The 17,993-nt window shown below is 41.0% G+C and overlaps 1 protein-coding gene across 8 annotated transcripts in view; it reads right to left on the bottom strand.

Annotated features, from left to right (window-relative positions):
* KDM6A (lysine demethylase 6A) overlaps positions 1-17,693 on the bottom strand; it is a 207,013-nt gene extending 189,320 nt beyond the window's left edge. For 7 of the 8 annotated variants that reach the window (XM_082609054.1, XM_082609056.1, XM_082609055.1 and 4 more), the window contains exons 1-2: positions 16,850-17,693; positions 16,562-16,625 (exon numbers count right to left, since the gene is read on the bottom strand). In XM_082609054.1, the coding sequence (XP_082465180.1) occupies positions 16,562-16,625; positions 16,850-17,019 (234 nt within the window). In that variant the 5' untranslated portion in view covers positions 17,020-17,693. The remainder of the gene's footprint in view (positions 1-16,561; positions 16,626-16,849) is intronic. The other variant, XM_082609061.1, reaches the window with a different exon arrangement.
* Between the last annotated feature and the right edge of the window lie 300 nt (positions 17,694-17,993).

Here is a 17,993-nt window from a genome sequence, read left to right as displayed (position 1 = left end):
TGCCAGTTGTGCCCAGAGAGAACTGAGCTTCCACCACCCACCACTTGGCTTCAACTCAGGGGAAGTGGTAAAAAGTGGGGAGCTTCTGCTCCATCCTGCAGCCTCAGAGTGGTGTGAGTTAGCCCTCCACTTCTCTCTTGCTGAGAAGCGTGACCCATCAGGAAGCTGATCTTACACCCCCCACTCAGAGGAAACCAAGTGGTGTAAACTGGTGCCCAACTTTTGCCAGGAAGATTATCAGTGAGGACAAGGGGAGAGCTGAACTTGCATCCCATCAGTCTGCACCAAGACAGTATGATTCAGTGCTCTACTTTTACCAGGGTGGTTGTCAGTAGGGCTCAGTCAGAAGCTGAACATACACAGCCACCCAGTCCTGGCACTACACCTCAACAAGATTACCTACTACAAAAAAAGGAACAGGATCCTGAGTTCTCATAACATGATAACCAAAATGTCCAGGGTACAACTGAAAATCACTCACCATACCAAAAGCCAGGAAAGTATAAAGTGAAGAGAGAAAACTATCAACAGATGCAACACTGAGATGAACCAGGGTTTTGATGAATTATCTGACAAAGATTTTAAAGTAGTCAACATAAATGCTTCAGCAAGCTATTACAACTGCTCTTGAAACAAGTTAGAAAATGGAAAGTCTCAGGAAAGTTATTTTAGAAGAACCAAATGGAAATTATAAAACTAAAAAATACAACAACCAAAATAAAAATTCTCTGGATGAACTAAACAGTAGAATGGAAGTGACAGACAACAGAGACAGTAAACAGATCAATAGAATTTAGCCAACCTAAAAGAGAAAATAGACTGGGGGGGGGGGGGGTTTAGCAAAAACAGCCTCAGGGTCCTATAAGCCAAAAACAAAAGAGCTAAGATTCTTACCAGAGTCCCAGAGGAAGAGAAGGTGGGACTGAAAAAGTATTCTAAGATATTATGGCTAAAAGCTTCCAAACTTTGGTGAAACACATTAACCACAGAAAGTAAAAACTGGAAGAACCCCAAAATAAAACTAAAGATATCCACACCAAAATACATCATAACTTAACATCGGAAAACTAAAGACAAAGAAAAATTCTTGAGAGCAGCCAGAGAAAAATGATGCATTACTTACAGGGGAACACAGATTCTAATGACAGAAAATTTCTGATCTGAAACTATAGACAACAGAAGGAAATAGCACATTTTTCCCATGCTGAAAGAAAAGAACTGTACCTTGTGAATTCTATATATGGCAAAAATATCCTTCAGGAATGAAGGGAAATAAAGACAATCTCAGAAAAACTAAGAGAATTTGTTGCTAGCAAAGTTACCCTGAAAGGATGACTTAAAAAGTTCTCTAAAAAGAAAGGAAATGAAAGCAGAAGGCTGGGACTTCAGAAAGAAAAAAGAACATTGGAATAGGTAAAATTGTAAGTATAATAAGACTATTATACAATGCATGAGTTTCATTAAATCATATTTGCTGGTTGAAGCAAAATATATCATACCATCTGGTGTGATGTTCCATGTTACAGAAAGAAAACACTTTAGAAAATTACATTTCAAAAGAAAGAGGGCAAGACTTCCCTGGTGGTGCAGTAGTTAAGAATCCACCTGCCAATGCAGGGGACTAGGGTTCGATCCCTGGTCCAGGAAGATCCCACATGCCACAGAGCAACTAAGCCCGTACACCACAACTACAGAGCCTGCACTCTAGAGCCTGCGAGCCACAACTACTGAGCCCACGTGCTCCAACTACTGAAGCCCGCGCACCTAGAGCCCGTGCTCCGCAACAAGAGAAGCCACAGCAATGAGAAGTCAGCACACAGCAACGAAGAGTAGCCCCTGCTCTCCGCAGCTAGAGCAAACTCACGCACAACAAACACCCAACACAGCCAAAAATAAATAAATTTATTTTTTTAAAAAAGAGAGAGAGGGCAAAAAGACCTAAATGAAAGTAAAGGTCTGCACTTCACTCCAAGTAGTAAAACATCCATACCAGACGATGGTGATAAATTACATATGAATATTCCAATCCCCAGAGCCACCACTAAGAAATCTGTACAAAGAGACACACTTAAAAACACTACAAATCAAGATGGAATCCAAAAAATATATCCAGATAACCCATAGGGAGGTAAGAAACAAGAAACAGAGAAATGAGAAAGAGGAAACAAACAAAAAATAATAATAATAAAACAGCACACTTAAGCTCTAACATATCAATAATTACCTTAAGTGTAAATAGTCTAAATACACCAATTAAAAGAGACAGGCAAGAGTAGATTTTTTTAAATGATCTAGCAATACACTGTCCACAAAAAAAAAAAAAATCACTTTAAATACAACAGGTAAAGTGAAAATATAAAAAAAACATGTAAATATTAATTTTTTTGAAAAGGAAGCATAGCAATATTACTATTGATAAAGTAGACCTCAGAGCAAGTAAAGTTACTAATAATTTTAGCAAGACCAAAAGAGATCGTACATAATGATAAAGGGAACAGCCCACCAAAAGACATGACAATCCTGAATATGTACACAACAAATGACAGAACCTCAAGGTACAAGAAGCAAAAACTGATAAAAGGAAAACAGACAAATCCACAATTATAGTTGGAAACTTGGCAACGCCACACTCTCAGCAATTGACAGAACTACCTGACAGAAAATCAGCAAGGATATAGAAGAACTGGACGATACAATCAACCAATAAGATCTAACTCTCATGTATATTAAAACTCCATCCAACAACAGAATACACATTCATTTCAAGCACCCATGGAACAGCTATCAAGATAGACCATATCCTGGGTCATAAAACAGATGTCAACTAAGAGAATGAAAATTAGAGTAAATTCCCTAATCATAAAGGAATCAAGCTAAAAATCAGTGACAGTGAAAACAGGAAAATCGCCAAATCTCCAAACACGTATTTAGAAACTGAGTAACACACTACTAAATACTCCATGGATCAAAGAGGAAACCTGAAGAGGAAACTTAAAAAGACATAAAACTGAATGAAAATACAACATATAAGAATATGTGGTACACAACTAAAGTAGTATTGAAATAAAAACTTATAGCACTAAATTTGTACATCAGAGAAAAAGAAAGGTCTCAAATCAATAATCCAAAAGACATGAGTAGACATTTCACCCAAGAGGCTCTTCAGATGACAAATAAGGACATGAAAGATATTTAACATCACTAGCCTTTAGGGAAATGCAAAATAAAACCACAATGAGCTATCAATACACACCTATCAGAATGTGGAAAATAAAAAACAGTAATAACACCAAAGGCTGGCAAAGGTGCAACAAAGCCAGAACACTGGTGGGAACTGCTGATGGGAATGTAAAATGGTAGAGCTGCTCTGGAAAATACTTTGGCATTTTTTTATAAGACTAAACAAGCAACTACCAGCAAGTGTAGTCTTGGGCATTTATCCCAGAGAAAACTTATGTTCACAAAAACACCTGTACACGAATGTTCATAGCAGCTTTATTTGCAATAGCCAAAGACTAAAAGTAACTCAAGACATCCTTCAATGGGTAAATGGTTAAAGAAACTGTGGTACATCAATAACATGGGATAATACTCAGCAATAAAAAGGAACAAACTACACATACAACAACTTGGATTAATCTCCAGGGAGTTCTGCTGAGTGAAAAATGGTAATCCCAAAAGGATACATACTGTTGATCCTATTTATATAACATTATTCAAATGACAAAACTATAGAAACGGAGAACAGATCAGTGCTCGCCAGGGGTTAGGAACTGGGGGGGGGTGCGGAGAATATGGCTATGAAGGACAACATGATGGATACCTGTGGTGATGAACAGGTCTGTCTGTACCTTGACTGTATCAATGTCAATATCCTGGTCGTGATATTGTACTAGATCTGTTGTTACTTACAACTGCAAGGTGAATCTACAATTATTTCAAAATAAAGTCAATTTTTAAAAAGGCAATAGAAAAAAATTTCCATTTACAGAAATGTATTCATGATAGCCAATCTGTCACCTGTTTGACCACTTCTGTAAGGACAACGAAGTGCAAAAAAACAAAGCAAGAGCCGAAAAACATACATCAGATTAGTAAGGACTCCATTTTTCCTTCAGATTTTCAGGAGCCAGCTACCTCTTCTCACAGAATCATGACTATTAAACGGTTGGATAATCTTTACAGATAACAGTAAATGTTATCCTTTGATATCTGAATGCTGTCTACAACATCCTGGCCAAGTAGTGTCAATCAGCAAACTTGAACATCTTCAATGACAGAAGACCCACTTCATTTATCTATCCATTTATAGATAAATACTTTGAAAAAGTGTTACAAAAAACATTTCCCCTTAAGAGTTATACCCTGAATCTAACTTACAAACTCCAAGTCTATCTTTTTAACTGACAGCCTTACAATAAAAATATAATCATAATATACTCATACACATATACACACACACACAGAGCAAAATTCGACAATAAAAGTTTACATTCAATAGATCAGAAAATGCCTCAATGCCAATTCTTGCTACTTTTAGGGAAACTGAGGGGGCCTTACTCATCCTTGTAACACACAAATGCCCAGTACCTAACAGTACATATCTAATATGACATTTCTTATCAATTCACATCTGAGAATTCATTTAGCCCTGTCATGAGTTCCTAGGAAACAGGTAAATACACAGTGATTATACCCATCTTCTAGAATTAGAAACATCAGATCTGACCTAAGAAATAACTACCCCAACTATAAGAAATAAATAATTTGGAGAAGTCAAAACACTAACCATTAATAAATAAGGCCAACTTTCAAATCAAAGACTAACTGAATAATTTATCATGTGAGACTAACAAAAACATACAACTCTCAGTTCCATTATGTGCCTGCATTCGTTTCTGGTCTTGAAGCCTTGAGGCTGAAATCAAAGAAAATTACAATCCAGAACTGTGCCCTCCTTCTGGGTCAAAATCTTTACGAAATGAGTCAATCCTAAAAATTCAAATGAACCACCACCTAGAATTCTGATGCTAAATAGTCACTTTGGAAATTCTTAATCCCTAGCCGCTCATCTTAACAGACGGTGAAACTGGGGACCATAAGAATTAAGCGGGCTTCCCTGGTGGCGCAGTGGTTGGGAGTCCGCCTGCCGATGCAGGGGACACGGGTTTGTGCCCCGGTCCGGGAAGATCCCAGATGCCGCGGAGCGGCTGGGCCCGTGAGCCATGGCCGCTGAGCCTGCGCGTCTGGAGCCTGTGCTCCGCAACGGGAGAGGCCACAACAGTGGGAGGCCCGCGTATCGCAAAAAAAAAAAAGAATTAAGCAACTTCACAAAGTAGGCAGCAGACTCAAACACCAGTCTTCAGTTTTCTGATCCACTGTTCTTCCCACTATATCACACAGCCTCCCAATCAAGCCAGCATTTTGAGCACCCAGGCTGAGGAACAATTCTAAAGCCTATTAACTATGTTACGGGAGTATGTGCTGACACCTATTTTTCCAGTTAGAGCAGTAAGTTCTCTAGGGATCAGTCCACATTCTCTTCCCCCAGCACCCTTATAATCAATAGATATAAGATATTAAGTAGTATAAACTATGGCTACTTCTTTAAACATTCAGGGAAGTAAATTAAATTAGTATTCACGGAGACTGATAATCAGTCATACCAATAAAACCAAAATGTGAAGGCAAATTTTGCCACTTATTCCAACTGACAGTTCACGGCATATAAAATTAAGCAACTGCTATCTTAGTAAAACACATGAGAACATACTTTCAATTAAAACTTTTGCATGTTGAAGAATTTCTACCTTTTATACCCTATATAAAAGGAGTAACAGAACCTCAAAATCAAAACAACTTCATCACCCAAACCGATCACCTCACCAACATCTCACTGCTTGAATGAAAGAACTCTCAAACCCAAGACAATTTGATATAAAAACAAGTAATATTTTCATATGGCAAGCAGCAAAATTAACAAAGCATTTTAACAACTTGTATACAGTATCTCATTTGTGTGGGGAAAAAAATACAACAGAATATACAGGTGTTGAAATATGAAGTTACCCAACAAATCTGTTATCAATGGCTGCCTGAGAATAGGAACTAAATAACTGGGAGATGGTGTGGAAGAGAGATTTTCTTTTTACTGCAACATCCTTTGTGTAACTTTTCAATTTTGTACTCTGCACAAGTATTCTGCGCAAGTATTCACTGTGTATTCAAAAAAGCTGCATGAAGGTATTTCAAAAGAAAGATAGGATCATGGCTGCAATTAGAATGGTGGCAGCGAGGATGGAGAAAAACAAACAGATTTGAAATTTAAGATGTAGAAACGTCAAGATACGGTGACTGTTAGGATGTGATAAGTTAAGAAAAAGAGGAGTTAAAAATGACTCTAAGGTTTCTGGCAAGGGTAGTGGTAAGCGCTATTTACTAAGACAAGGAACATCAAAGACAATCATAAATTCAGCTTGCATATGTTCAGTTTAAGATGCCTTCAAGATACCCAGGTGAAGTAATCAAGTGGCAGTCAAGTACACATGCAACTTGGGAGCAGACAGAGTAAAAAAGATCTAGAACAGAATCTCCTTGCAAAGGAGACTGAGATGTGGTCAGAGATGCAGCAAGAAAGCCAAAGTAGTCAGATGTTAGGAAAGTCAGGGAAGGATGTTTTCAAGAGATCTCAAATCTGCCTCTATCTCCCCCCTCATTTCTCAACTACAGCCTCACTTTAAAAATTGTCTTTTCCAAGATGATAACATATATCTTGTACTGAGCACCTTCCACACCAGGCCCAATGCCAGGCACTTTACACATCTTCTTTTCCTAACACAAAATGCAATAGCCTGCCAGAAATCTATTACCACTTCCCTTTTACAGATGAGAAAACTGAGCCTCTGAAAGATGAAATAATTTGCCCAAAGATCATATATCCAATAAGTGGCAGAAGCAGAATTCTACTCTAAAATCCATGCGGTGCTATCTATCCATCGGTACTTCACAACTAGGTTCCTTTCCCCTCCACTTTATCCCTCACTGTAGCCAATAATATTCCCAGAAAATCTACTTCTGGTCATGTCACTTCCCCTGATTAGAGAGTTGAGTTCAATAACTCCCCAAAACCTCCTATGGCCTACAGTGATGGGGGCCTTCACATGCTCAATTACCTCCTCCCAATCCCACTAAGACACCCTACCCTCTCTCTGTCCACACTAAATTATTCACAATTCTTCAAACACCATTTAATTTCATACCTCCAACTCTACCTTCTTTTTCCTCTTGCTCAACTTCTTTCTATTCGTGTTTGATAACCACGGCCAAAATGTCATTACGTTTTTGTGCAGTTTCTCTTGCCCACTTCTCCAGTCTAAACTAACTGCTCCAAAACATTGGGAATTTGTGTGGATAGCTTAAATTACCCCTAATCAAAAGTTTTAAATGTTTTAATTGCTCCATCATTTGAGAGCTCATGGCACTTTGCATGTACCTTTATTATGGTACTTACTATATCATATGGTCACTCCGTCTGTCCATCTCTCTCCACAGACTGCAGGGGCAGAGGCCAAGTATTACTTGTTGCCCCAGGACTTGGCACAGTCCCTCACTCACAGCAGTTCAGCAAACGTCTCACAAATCAATCAAGCAAAGTAAAAGCTTTCCTACTTCTCATTCTGACACCTGAAATTCAAAAATCTAAAACACTTAACTACTGTATCTTAAAAACAAATTTTCCGGGCTTCTCTGGTGGCGCAGTGGTTAAGAATCTGCCTGCCAATGCAGGGGGCACATTCGAGCCCTGGTCCGGGAAGATCCCACATGTCGTGGAGCAACTAAGCCCGTGCGCCACAACTACTGAGCCTGCACTCTAGAGCCCTTGCTCCGCAACAAGAGAAGCCACCGCAATCAGAAGCCCCCGCTCTCCACAACTAGAGAAAGCCCGCGCACGGCAACGAAGACCCAACGCAGCCAAAAATAAATAAAATAATTTTTTTATTTTTTTTTTTTTTGCGGTATGCGGGCCTCTCACTGTTGTGGCCTCTCCCGTTGAGGAGCACAGGCTCCGGATGCGCAGGCCCAGCGGCCATGGCTCACGGGCCCAGCCGCTCCGCGGTATATGGGATCCTCCCAGACCGGGGCACGAACCCGTATCCCCTGCATCGGCAGGCGGACTCTCAACCACTGCGCCACCAGGGAGGCCCTAAAATAATTTTTTAAATAAATAAATTTTCCCTAAATATATAAACTATCCAAACAGACTCAAGCAACTAAGATTCATAAAGTTCTTAGGAAAAATTCTGTCACATATTATGTAATATTCTATTACAGAATTCTACCACAATATTAAGATACAAACTTAACTCACATATATTCAGCTAAATATGTTTTCTACTCATTTCCCAAGCAACTAATTCTTAGCTTCCAAATGGCAAAAAAAAATCAAGGCCCATGGATATTTGATATTAAGAACTTATTTTATGTGTAATAAAGGCACTGTGGCTATGTTTCAGAGACAAACTGAAATATCTACGGATTAAATGATGTGATTGATATCTGAGATTTCCTTCACAATAATGGTAGTGAGACGCAAAATACAGATGAAACAAGACTGGTTACGAGTTGAAAATTGTTGAAGCTGGGTAATGACTGGTGAGGGTTGGTTGGTTGATTTTCTCTGCTTTTGAAAATGTTGGAAATCTTCCCTAATACACTGTTTTTTTAAAAAGAGAAAGATCTAACGAACATAATGTAATAGATCTAGTTTAAAAACAATCCTTTATCTAAAAAGGTTTCTTCCATTGTTCTAAATTAAAATAAATTAGATGACCTCATATAATACTCTTGACTATAACAAAGCCCAACCTTCTTCCTGAGAATAAACTTAGCAGTAGCATCTTTTATTTACTCTAACACAGACAAAATACTACCACAGACACAACCACAAAAAGAATACAGGAACACATTCACAACAGAATGATGTCAGTCTTAGCAACGTAGAGAAATACAGAAAAGATATAATAAAAGGAAGAAATAGGTAAGAGAAAAATAAACAAAACCTTATACAAGAAAGTGGCAAACAGCCATAACTTGGCTGAGAAACCTAAAACTGTCTAAATAAGAGATTACTCCCACCCTTCCAGGTTACAGTTTTTAATTAGGTCCCAAATGTAAGCCCGGGCCAACTCAGGCCCAAAAATAAAGTCATCAATGAAACAGATGCTAAAGACCAAAATGAAGAATGAGTACAGCTACTATAACAAAGCCATGTAAATAAAATGCAAAGAAATAGGACCAGGGTGAGGGCAGCAAAAAGAAAGAAATAGGACCAAATAGGGTACACACCTCTACTTCATTTACCCCTATCCCCACTGAAGGACCATCAAGACGAGAAGTATCCCAACTTGACAACAAGGTGTTCACAGGTATCTCTAACTACACACCGTAGCATAAAATCCATCTTTAATCAACCAAAATATAATTCTGGCATACTCACTATCAGTGTGCTTATTTTATTATTTTTAAGGTAATGCATGTCTATGGTTAAAATAGCAACAACAAAAAAAGCCCACAGTGGTACAGAAAGCTGTTTGAAATCTCCCGTCCTGGGGCTTCCGTGGTGGCGCAGTGGTTAAGAATCCGCCTGCCAATGCAGGGGACACGGGTTTGAGCCCCAGTCCGGGAAGATCTCACGTGCCGCAGAGCAACTGGGCCCACGCGCCACAACTGCTGAGCCTGCGCTCTAGAGCCCGCGAGCCACAACTACTGGGCCTGCGTGCCACAACTACTGAAGCCCGCACGCCTAGAGCCCGTGCTACGCAACAACAGAAGCCATCGCAATGAGAAGCCAGCGCACCACAACGAAGAGCAGCCCCCGCTCATCCCAACTAGAGAAAGCCCACGTGCAGCAAGGAAGACCCAAAGCAGCCAAAATAAATAAATAAAATAAATCAAAATTTAAAAAATAAAAAAATAATAATAAAATCTCCCCTCCTCCTCACCCTAGAGCCGCTTTGTACTCCAAGATGATCATTATTCAAATACTTCTTGAGTATCCTTCCAAAACTTTGTCAGAGAATTTCCTAAACTGACCCATGAACACTCAATTCAAGGATCTCAAGTTAGGAACTCATAACAAAGGTAAATACTACTACAAAATGAGATCAGAGAGGGACAGAACACACAGCAGATAAACCTTTGAACATATGCTAAAAGCTAAAATCTGATTTTAAATCATGTGCTCCTAAACAAAATTAAAAGATTCCTTGCTGATAAAGAAGTCAAGAAACACCATCTCCAAGAAACACAATCAAGAAATAAGCCCCACCCTATTAACAAGAGACCTTCTACTGAGGCCCAATCTAGGATAGAACTTTGAAACTCAATTTACAACTGCCCCAAGAGTAAACTAACTGAAAATGGGGATCCAAGAAAGCAAATAGTGTTTTTGCAGGAGCCATCAACATCTTGCCCACCTCCAGCACTACCCATCTAGGGAAGGGAGGTGCAGATCACAAGTGTCCCCAGCATGAGGAGCTAAGAGCCGGGTCTTTCTTTCTCTTCTGGGGTCTGGTGTTCAAAGCGCATAATTTGTTGAAACATATGCCTAGATAAATGGAAAAGGCTATCTGTAAATTCAGCTAGCCCAGAAGCCACTGTGCAATGATCTCACAAACGTGAATCCCCCCCCATTCAACTCATATTACAAAAACTGAGTGAAATAATTGAGTTTTCAATGTCTGACACAGAATGTTCTATAAATTCTCATTAAATGTTTTAAGAAAAAAATTAAATGAAATACAGATCAGGATACAGTGAGTCTCATGTGCTTTCATTAATTTTAACCTAGCAACTATCAGTTAACTTTTGAAGTTAATTCCAATAATCTAAAATCCAGGGGCTGTTAGTTAACATTTGAAATTCCCAAATCAGGAATACACAGTCCAGAATAGTTAAATCTAAAAACGAGAGACATGAGGAAGACAGGAGCCATGACAGCACTCTACAGAGGTAATGGTTCTCCTGCCTTTACTTCAGTCAGGAGAATGTATTAGGTAGCATAAGGCATGTCAGAAGTAAATTTTCATCAGTGAAATAAACGATGTCCAAGTTAACGTGGCTTGGCTAGAAATACTGTAAAGGCGTCTCCACCTCTGCATGAACAGGGTCTAAGAATCAGCAAATCCAGGATCCCAATACTCTCCAGAGTGCACACATACTCTAAGAGTCCCATTCAGCCCTGTGTTCCACCACTGATCAGGTGATTCTGGGGCTAACGCCTACTGCTGCTAACATACAGCTACATGTGCCTCCAAAGCACCTTTCCAGCAAGGTCCTTGATAGACTACCTACGAGGACAAAGAGCTGGGACTTCCGTCGTCAAGCTTCACCAACAGGTTCCTGTGACTGCTTTTGTGCATGCTGGCTAATCAATGTTTTTTATGGGTGGCAAAAAAAGAAAGAGCCATTCTAACTTGTAAATTGTTAAACTGACCTTTATCATAAGCTTTCAGGATACTTCACACTTTTCTTCTGCCACTGATGTTTCTGTGATAGTCATCCTTATACTTGTATCTCACCCTTTTAGGGAACTGTAAGTTTTCAATGCAGACAAGGGATATCTATGTTATCTTCATATTCCCTGCATAGAAGACTTGCATTCAGTGTACTCAAATATTTGTTGCTCTAATTTACTATCGACAAATTACAAACCAGTATAGAAAACTGATACAATTATATGTGAAGCTTCAGTATGAGTACGTAAGACTGTCAGTTATGTATTCATTAAATAAACTCCATTAATTAACTAGTCTACAAATACATGTGGATCTTAAATAACCTAACCACCATTTCAATTCTTAGACAATCTAGTGGTGTTTTTGTAACATAAATTAGTTCTCTGGATACATTTAAAAAATATTAATAATGCAGTCACTAACATCAATTTCAAAGAGCTCAAAGCATCAAAATGAGTTTCAAAGTAAAATAAACTTAACCAAAAAAAACCTTTTCAAATCTGCAAAATAATACTGGTATTACATAAATAAAAACTAAATGTTACATAATCAAGTCAGAAAAAGATATTTTTACTCTGTAGCTAGCCAAGCACTGAACCTTCACCTTGGTTCAAAGTGCATGGCCCACCATTCCACTTTACCATCTACATCACAGCAACTCATCTCTCACGCAGTTTTTCTTAACAACCTGAAATATATAGAAGTGGCAGCCAAATGTCCCCTAGTCATTTCAATTTGTAACCGAGTCTATGGAAAGAGCTATTGGGGCGGGGCGGGGGGGAGGGGCGGTTCAGAACTTAAAAAGCACATGTTTATATATTCCTGCAATTCTAATGTGTGGCCAGATAAGCAAGCATTTTCTATAATCTCTTACTATAGCTTTATTACCAGGAATGTATCAAAATCTTAGGAAATGTATAGTAACTGCATGAGACTTTGTCCCGGTAATTAATAATGACTATAATTGTTTACAAGACAACTTTCCAAACTAGAAAATACTTTTTAAGATGCATCATATTAAAGACCTAATTTTCAAACAAAAAAGTATGACATTATTCTGTGGTTACTTTTGTAACCCAAACACTAATCTCCTTTAGCACTGGAAATGAATATATTCCTTTAAGTGCCGGCAAACAAAACACACACGTAATATAGCATGATTTTAAACATCAACATCCAAATATTATAGTATAAAAAAGCCACCTCTACAACTAACCTAATAATTTTTCCTTACCATCTACATGCAAGTGAACCAAATTTAGGAAAATACATGCTTTAATGGACCTTAAACTACTTCCACTGCCCCCAAAATTTTAAATTCCAACTATTTTCATACTAATTATCTCCTAGGGAAAAAAGCACATACATTTTATTTTTTTTAGACACATACATTTTAATATGGTAAACAATCCATAATTACTTCTAGGTATTCTACATAATCTTTCTATTGATTAAAAGAATTACAAAAGAAAAATAAATCCCAATAAGATAATTTAATACAAACATAAAAATGACATAGATACTTCAAAGTGAACAACTATGTATGTTAGCAATAGTTCCCTGACGAAAGATTCCCCAACCCTTTAGCATTATATAACTACTATAAATACATATAGTATTACTATATTCATGCTATGTATTACTATATATTATTTTTTAACTCAAATCCTTATTAACTGAAAACAAGATTAATCCAAAAGATTTTCAAAAATGTACCAAAAGTGTCACCAGTTAATTTCTGTTAAAATGTTTCACTTCTTAATTACTTTTCAGTAACTCCACTATAATTAAAAAAATAAGAATCTTGAATTATGTTACCAAAAGATGGTCAGCATTAGTTTAAAGAGAAAAGTAATCAAGATCAGCTATATTTCAAGAACTCTGATTAAGCAACCACTTGCTGTTTACAATCTTTTAAAAATATTTTAAAGGTATTACTGCAAAATAATATACTGTATTACTAATTTCTTTTTCATCCAAAACCCCAAGCACTGTATATCAAACGGCAATCATTCAAACAAAAATTCTTTCAATGACTCCAATATAAATTAATCTCACAAATGCATTCAGAGACTAAGAGAAATCAGCAGTTTAGACAAAGTATTCTCACCTAGAAAAGGTACATACGAGTTTAGGGGCAAGTAAGAGACAGTTGTTATTAAGTGTTTTAAACTTTCCAAATCTTTTAAGTCAAGAGTTAACCTTTTTTAAAACCTACTAATTTAACTTTAAAAACTTGAAAGAAGATCCAATAATATATAGGAATAAGAATTTTTGAAAGCAAGTAGTAATAGCTAAATTTCTGTCAAAAAAAAAGTTATACGAGGTGCAGACTAAATTTGTTGGGGGGTCGGGGTGGGGGGGTGGTAATGAGAAAAGTCATCGCTAAAAAGAGAATCCTGGGAGTTATTTAATTCCAGTATCTGCTCTTAGGTAAGTAGCCGGAACCTACCCCAACAAAGAAAAGCCAACTCTTATTTTTAAGACTTTCAGACAATAAGAATTCTGAAACTAACACAGCTCAACATTCCACAAAAAACATACTGTTTACCACGGCTGTGCAAAAGATGGATGACACTAAATAATTCAATACTTCCTATAGCAGGACTCCAGCTCCTTCATTCTATTCAGAATCCAATTCAAACACATGGTGCGAGGTTATATAATATCAAGCTTTACATTACACATTTCACTGGTATGTTCGAGCTCACAAGGACGCAACCATGAATTGCATGCGGTTGCAAGCACATTCTCTAGAATGTTTTATTTTAATGTTAAGGCTAAGAAGCCTTGACCTAAATAGGTAGGACCTCACAAGCATGGGGTCTGAAGTAATGAAGAACCTTGTTTCCTTAGTTCCACAAAACATTTAGTAACCAAATTACCCAGTATTTTATGAAGGCTTCATTCTTCCACAAAACATAATGAATCTTCGCAAGTTTCTCATTTACAAGATGTTGCTGTATTCAAACATCAAGAAAGTATTGCACTTGCACAAAAAAATACATGAAAATGTTCAGTTCTTTTACAATTTAAACTCAGTAGTGCATAATAACTGCAGGGTTCAATATTACAATCTGAAATACAATGTTAAGCACAATCCACTGTGAATCCACCTAAATACAAGCATTCTGAGACATGAAATCAACTAGCATTTTACACATTATCCACGTAAAACATCAGATTCCATTTATTTCTTCATTACCATAACCAAAAGCCGTAGCCTTGGCCAAACTTTTCCAAATGTATTATCTTTGCAAACAATTTTACCAACCTCCTATTAGATCGGCAATGATCACTCCAAAATAAAATAATGCTCCTTAAATTTAAATATTTTGCTTAATCTTTTGGAATGACAACTTTGACAGTAGTGAAGTATTTTTAAAGAAAATATTTTAAGTAGTCAGGTTGAAAAAAATTTTCAAGGCTTAGGTCATTTATGCTTAAATCATTTCAGAGCTAGTCGCTATTCATTTTTCCAGCAATAATTTTAATGAAGCCAATTAATACTTAACATAGTCAAAGTTTAATTCAACTTTTCTCTATGGGTCAAAGGGACTGGGCTTACTGAAAAGGATTATTTCAGTTTAGCTTTCTGGTCATTATTTGTATTCAAAACCCCTTACACTTAAGTTATTTTGAAACAAAAACATATGTGTAATTACAGATAAAAGGTATTAGTGACTCTCCTAAACCAAACTACAGACAAAAACTAGGGACAACTCAATTTTTTTTTAATCAACTTAAGAATAAAATGCAAGGCTTTAGTCATTTCAAACTTCCTTCTCAACTGCAACAATAAAGCTGGGTGTCAAATGCAAAGCCACTGATTTCAGCTAGAAAAGCAAATGTCTAATGGATGCAACACCTATCCCAGCACACTCCAAGTTTCACGGTCCCAATTAAGAAGCAAGCATACAAATATCATTTCGATCAGATTTTGATCAAGAGACACAAACTGATGCAGACAGATCGAGACTCCAGTGCCTTTGTTCAATAGCTTACGGATGGGTAACTAAATGTGCTACAGGTTGATAAGCATTTACCAGGCTTATGAATGCTGCTTCCAAGCTTGAGAAAGGTACAAGAATTCTAGATGCAAATAATCTTGGATAATCTTTATTAAACACCACCGAGCTACACAATCCGAAGGAGAGGCCTATTCATCGCTACTATTTATTTCCATGTTTACCTCTCCTCCCTCCCCCAAACCCCCCCCTTCACTTTCTCCTCCCACCCTGTCCCGCCATCTTGGGCCGACAGGAGCAGCCATTACTTAACTAAATGACAGTGCCAACAACTTTCCACACAAATAAACAGAAACTGCACCCCGAATCCCCCCCTGGCCTCCCCTGCCAGACACGCAGGAAACGAGGCTCCAAGAAGAAAACACATTCACAAGTAACTGCAGGATTTCTATGGCCGAAAGACCCCAAAAGTAAACAAGTCACCTAACTTCAGGTAAAACACCATACCCCTCGAGATGCATGTCAACAGACCCATGCAAACTCCTCACCGCCCTAAACTACGTGCAACTTCCCCCTTCTGGGAGCGGGGACACAAGAAAGCCCCAAACGTTGGGTTAACTAACAGTAGACTTCCCGAACAGCCTTCCAGGAGGAAAAGAATAAAAACCACGGGAGGAAAGTCAGTCGGAAATGCGGGGAAATCTGCACACATTTACAAGCCCTTGACCCTAAACAGGCACCTCGGAGCGATCATCGGTCGCCCCTCCCAAAGCCGTAAAATAACAGGCAGTTTTGTCGACCCAGTTGAGCTCGGCCCCAAAGCGCTACCGTTTCTGTTCCTCCAGCTACGAGAGAAGAGGGCGATTTCGCAAGGGAGCGAGAGAGGGATCCGGGGGTGTGTGTGGGGGGCGGGGGGGGAGGGGGGGAGCAGAAGCAGGAAATAGTTTTCCGGAAGCCCCTCGGCCCTCGTTCGCGGCCACAATGAGCGCCGGCCGGGCCGCGGGGCCGCGGGGGTCGGGGCGAGCGGGGCGCCGGCCAGGGAGACCGTGTCCGCGCTCCGGCCCGCAGCTGCCTTACCTTGCCCAGCAGGGCCTTCGTCCTGGCGCCATCTTCATGAAACCTCACGAAACCGAAGAGGCGGCTGTGGAGAGAGACACACGCGGCTCGTTAAAGGTCCGACAGCACCACCGACCGACCCATCCCTGCCCGAGCCCGAGGCCCCGGCGGCGGCGGCGGCTACAGCACCGAGAGCGCCGAGCCAAGGTGCTCGCCCCGCCGCCGCCAGAGGCGAGCCGCGCTCCGGCCTCCCCGGAGAGCGGCGCCAACCCGTCCGGAGCCGACCTGGGGGGTGACGGCAGCCTGTACCTGTCCAGTCCGCCGAGCGCCTCCCTCTCCTCGGCTGTCAGGCTCGGGGACGCCTCCTCGCTCTCGCCGCTCGCTTTTCCCGCCGCCATTTTCTTTTCCTCATCACCGAAAGCGGCGGCGGCGGCGGCGGCAGCGGCGGCGGTAGCGAGCGACACTCCGCAGGATTTCATGGAAACGCAGCGAATTCACAACTCCGACGCCGACACCTCCCCCCGGGCCGGGGCCCACAACGACGCCCCCAATCTCCGCGCGGGACCGGCACACCAACTTTATCGCCGCCTCCTCCTCCGCCGCAGGCGGCAGCGACGAAAAATCCCAACGCGGCGGCGGTGAAGGCGGCGGCGGCAGGGGCTGCGGAGCCCCCGAGTCGGCAGCGGCGGCGGCTCGGCTTGTAGGGTCACATCGCGGGAGCGGGCGAGGGGCAGCCACGGGCGGAGATGGCGGGAATGGCCGGAGCGTGCGGGGTTGAGGGACGCGGGGGGGATTCGTTGGAGACACAAACTTCCCCGGCACCAGCACAAAGTTGTTGTAATTGTGTCACACAGCGAACCCCACGCCGCCGCCGTGACCCCCCCTCCCCACCCGGCCGGCGCCGCCAATCAGCGTGGCCCGCTCGCTTCACGTGACCTTTGTTGACTCACGTCAGCCGTGGCTCCACTCAACTTGCTAGCTGCCCGAGCCCCGCCCACCGAGGCCCCCGCCGACAGGGAGCGGGACGCACGCCAATTCTGGCCGGTGGTTGGCTGCTGGGCCCGTCCGTCCGAGGGAAGGGTTTGTCCTCGAGAGGGAGCAGCCGATTAGGTTGTGCCAGTTAAATACACTGGGGCAGAGAATGGAGGGTCCGGGCCGTGTCACCTCGGGAGCTGCGGCGGGCTCGGGAGGGGGAGGGGAGCGGTGGGGAAGGGCGAGGTCCGGCACCGCCCGCGGCGGGCCCTAGCAGTGAGCGAGGACACCATGGACGGCCTTTGCTTGCCCAGGGGCTAGGTGGTGGGCCCAGATCGCGGCTCGGGCATCCTGCGCTTCGGGGGTCCCGGGCCCCGGAGGGCCTGATAAGGGTCGCGTCGCCGGGAGGCGGCGCACGGCCCCTGACCTCCGCCCTCCGAAGAAGGCGCACACTTTTGGCACCGCTGGAAGTAATGGCCTC

This window comes from Mesoplodon mirus, assembly GCF_964341445.2.
Source record: "Mesoplodon mirus genome assembly, chromosome: X".
In the NCBI taxonomy this organism is placed as follows: domain Eukaryota; kingdom Metazoa; phylum Chordata; class Mammalia; order Artiodactyla; family Ziphiidae; genus Mesoplodon; species Mesoplodon mirus.
Note: the sequence above shows the minus strand (reverse complement) of the source record. Positions and strands in the feature narration are given on the sequence as shown.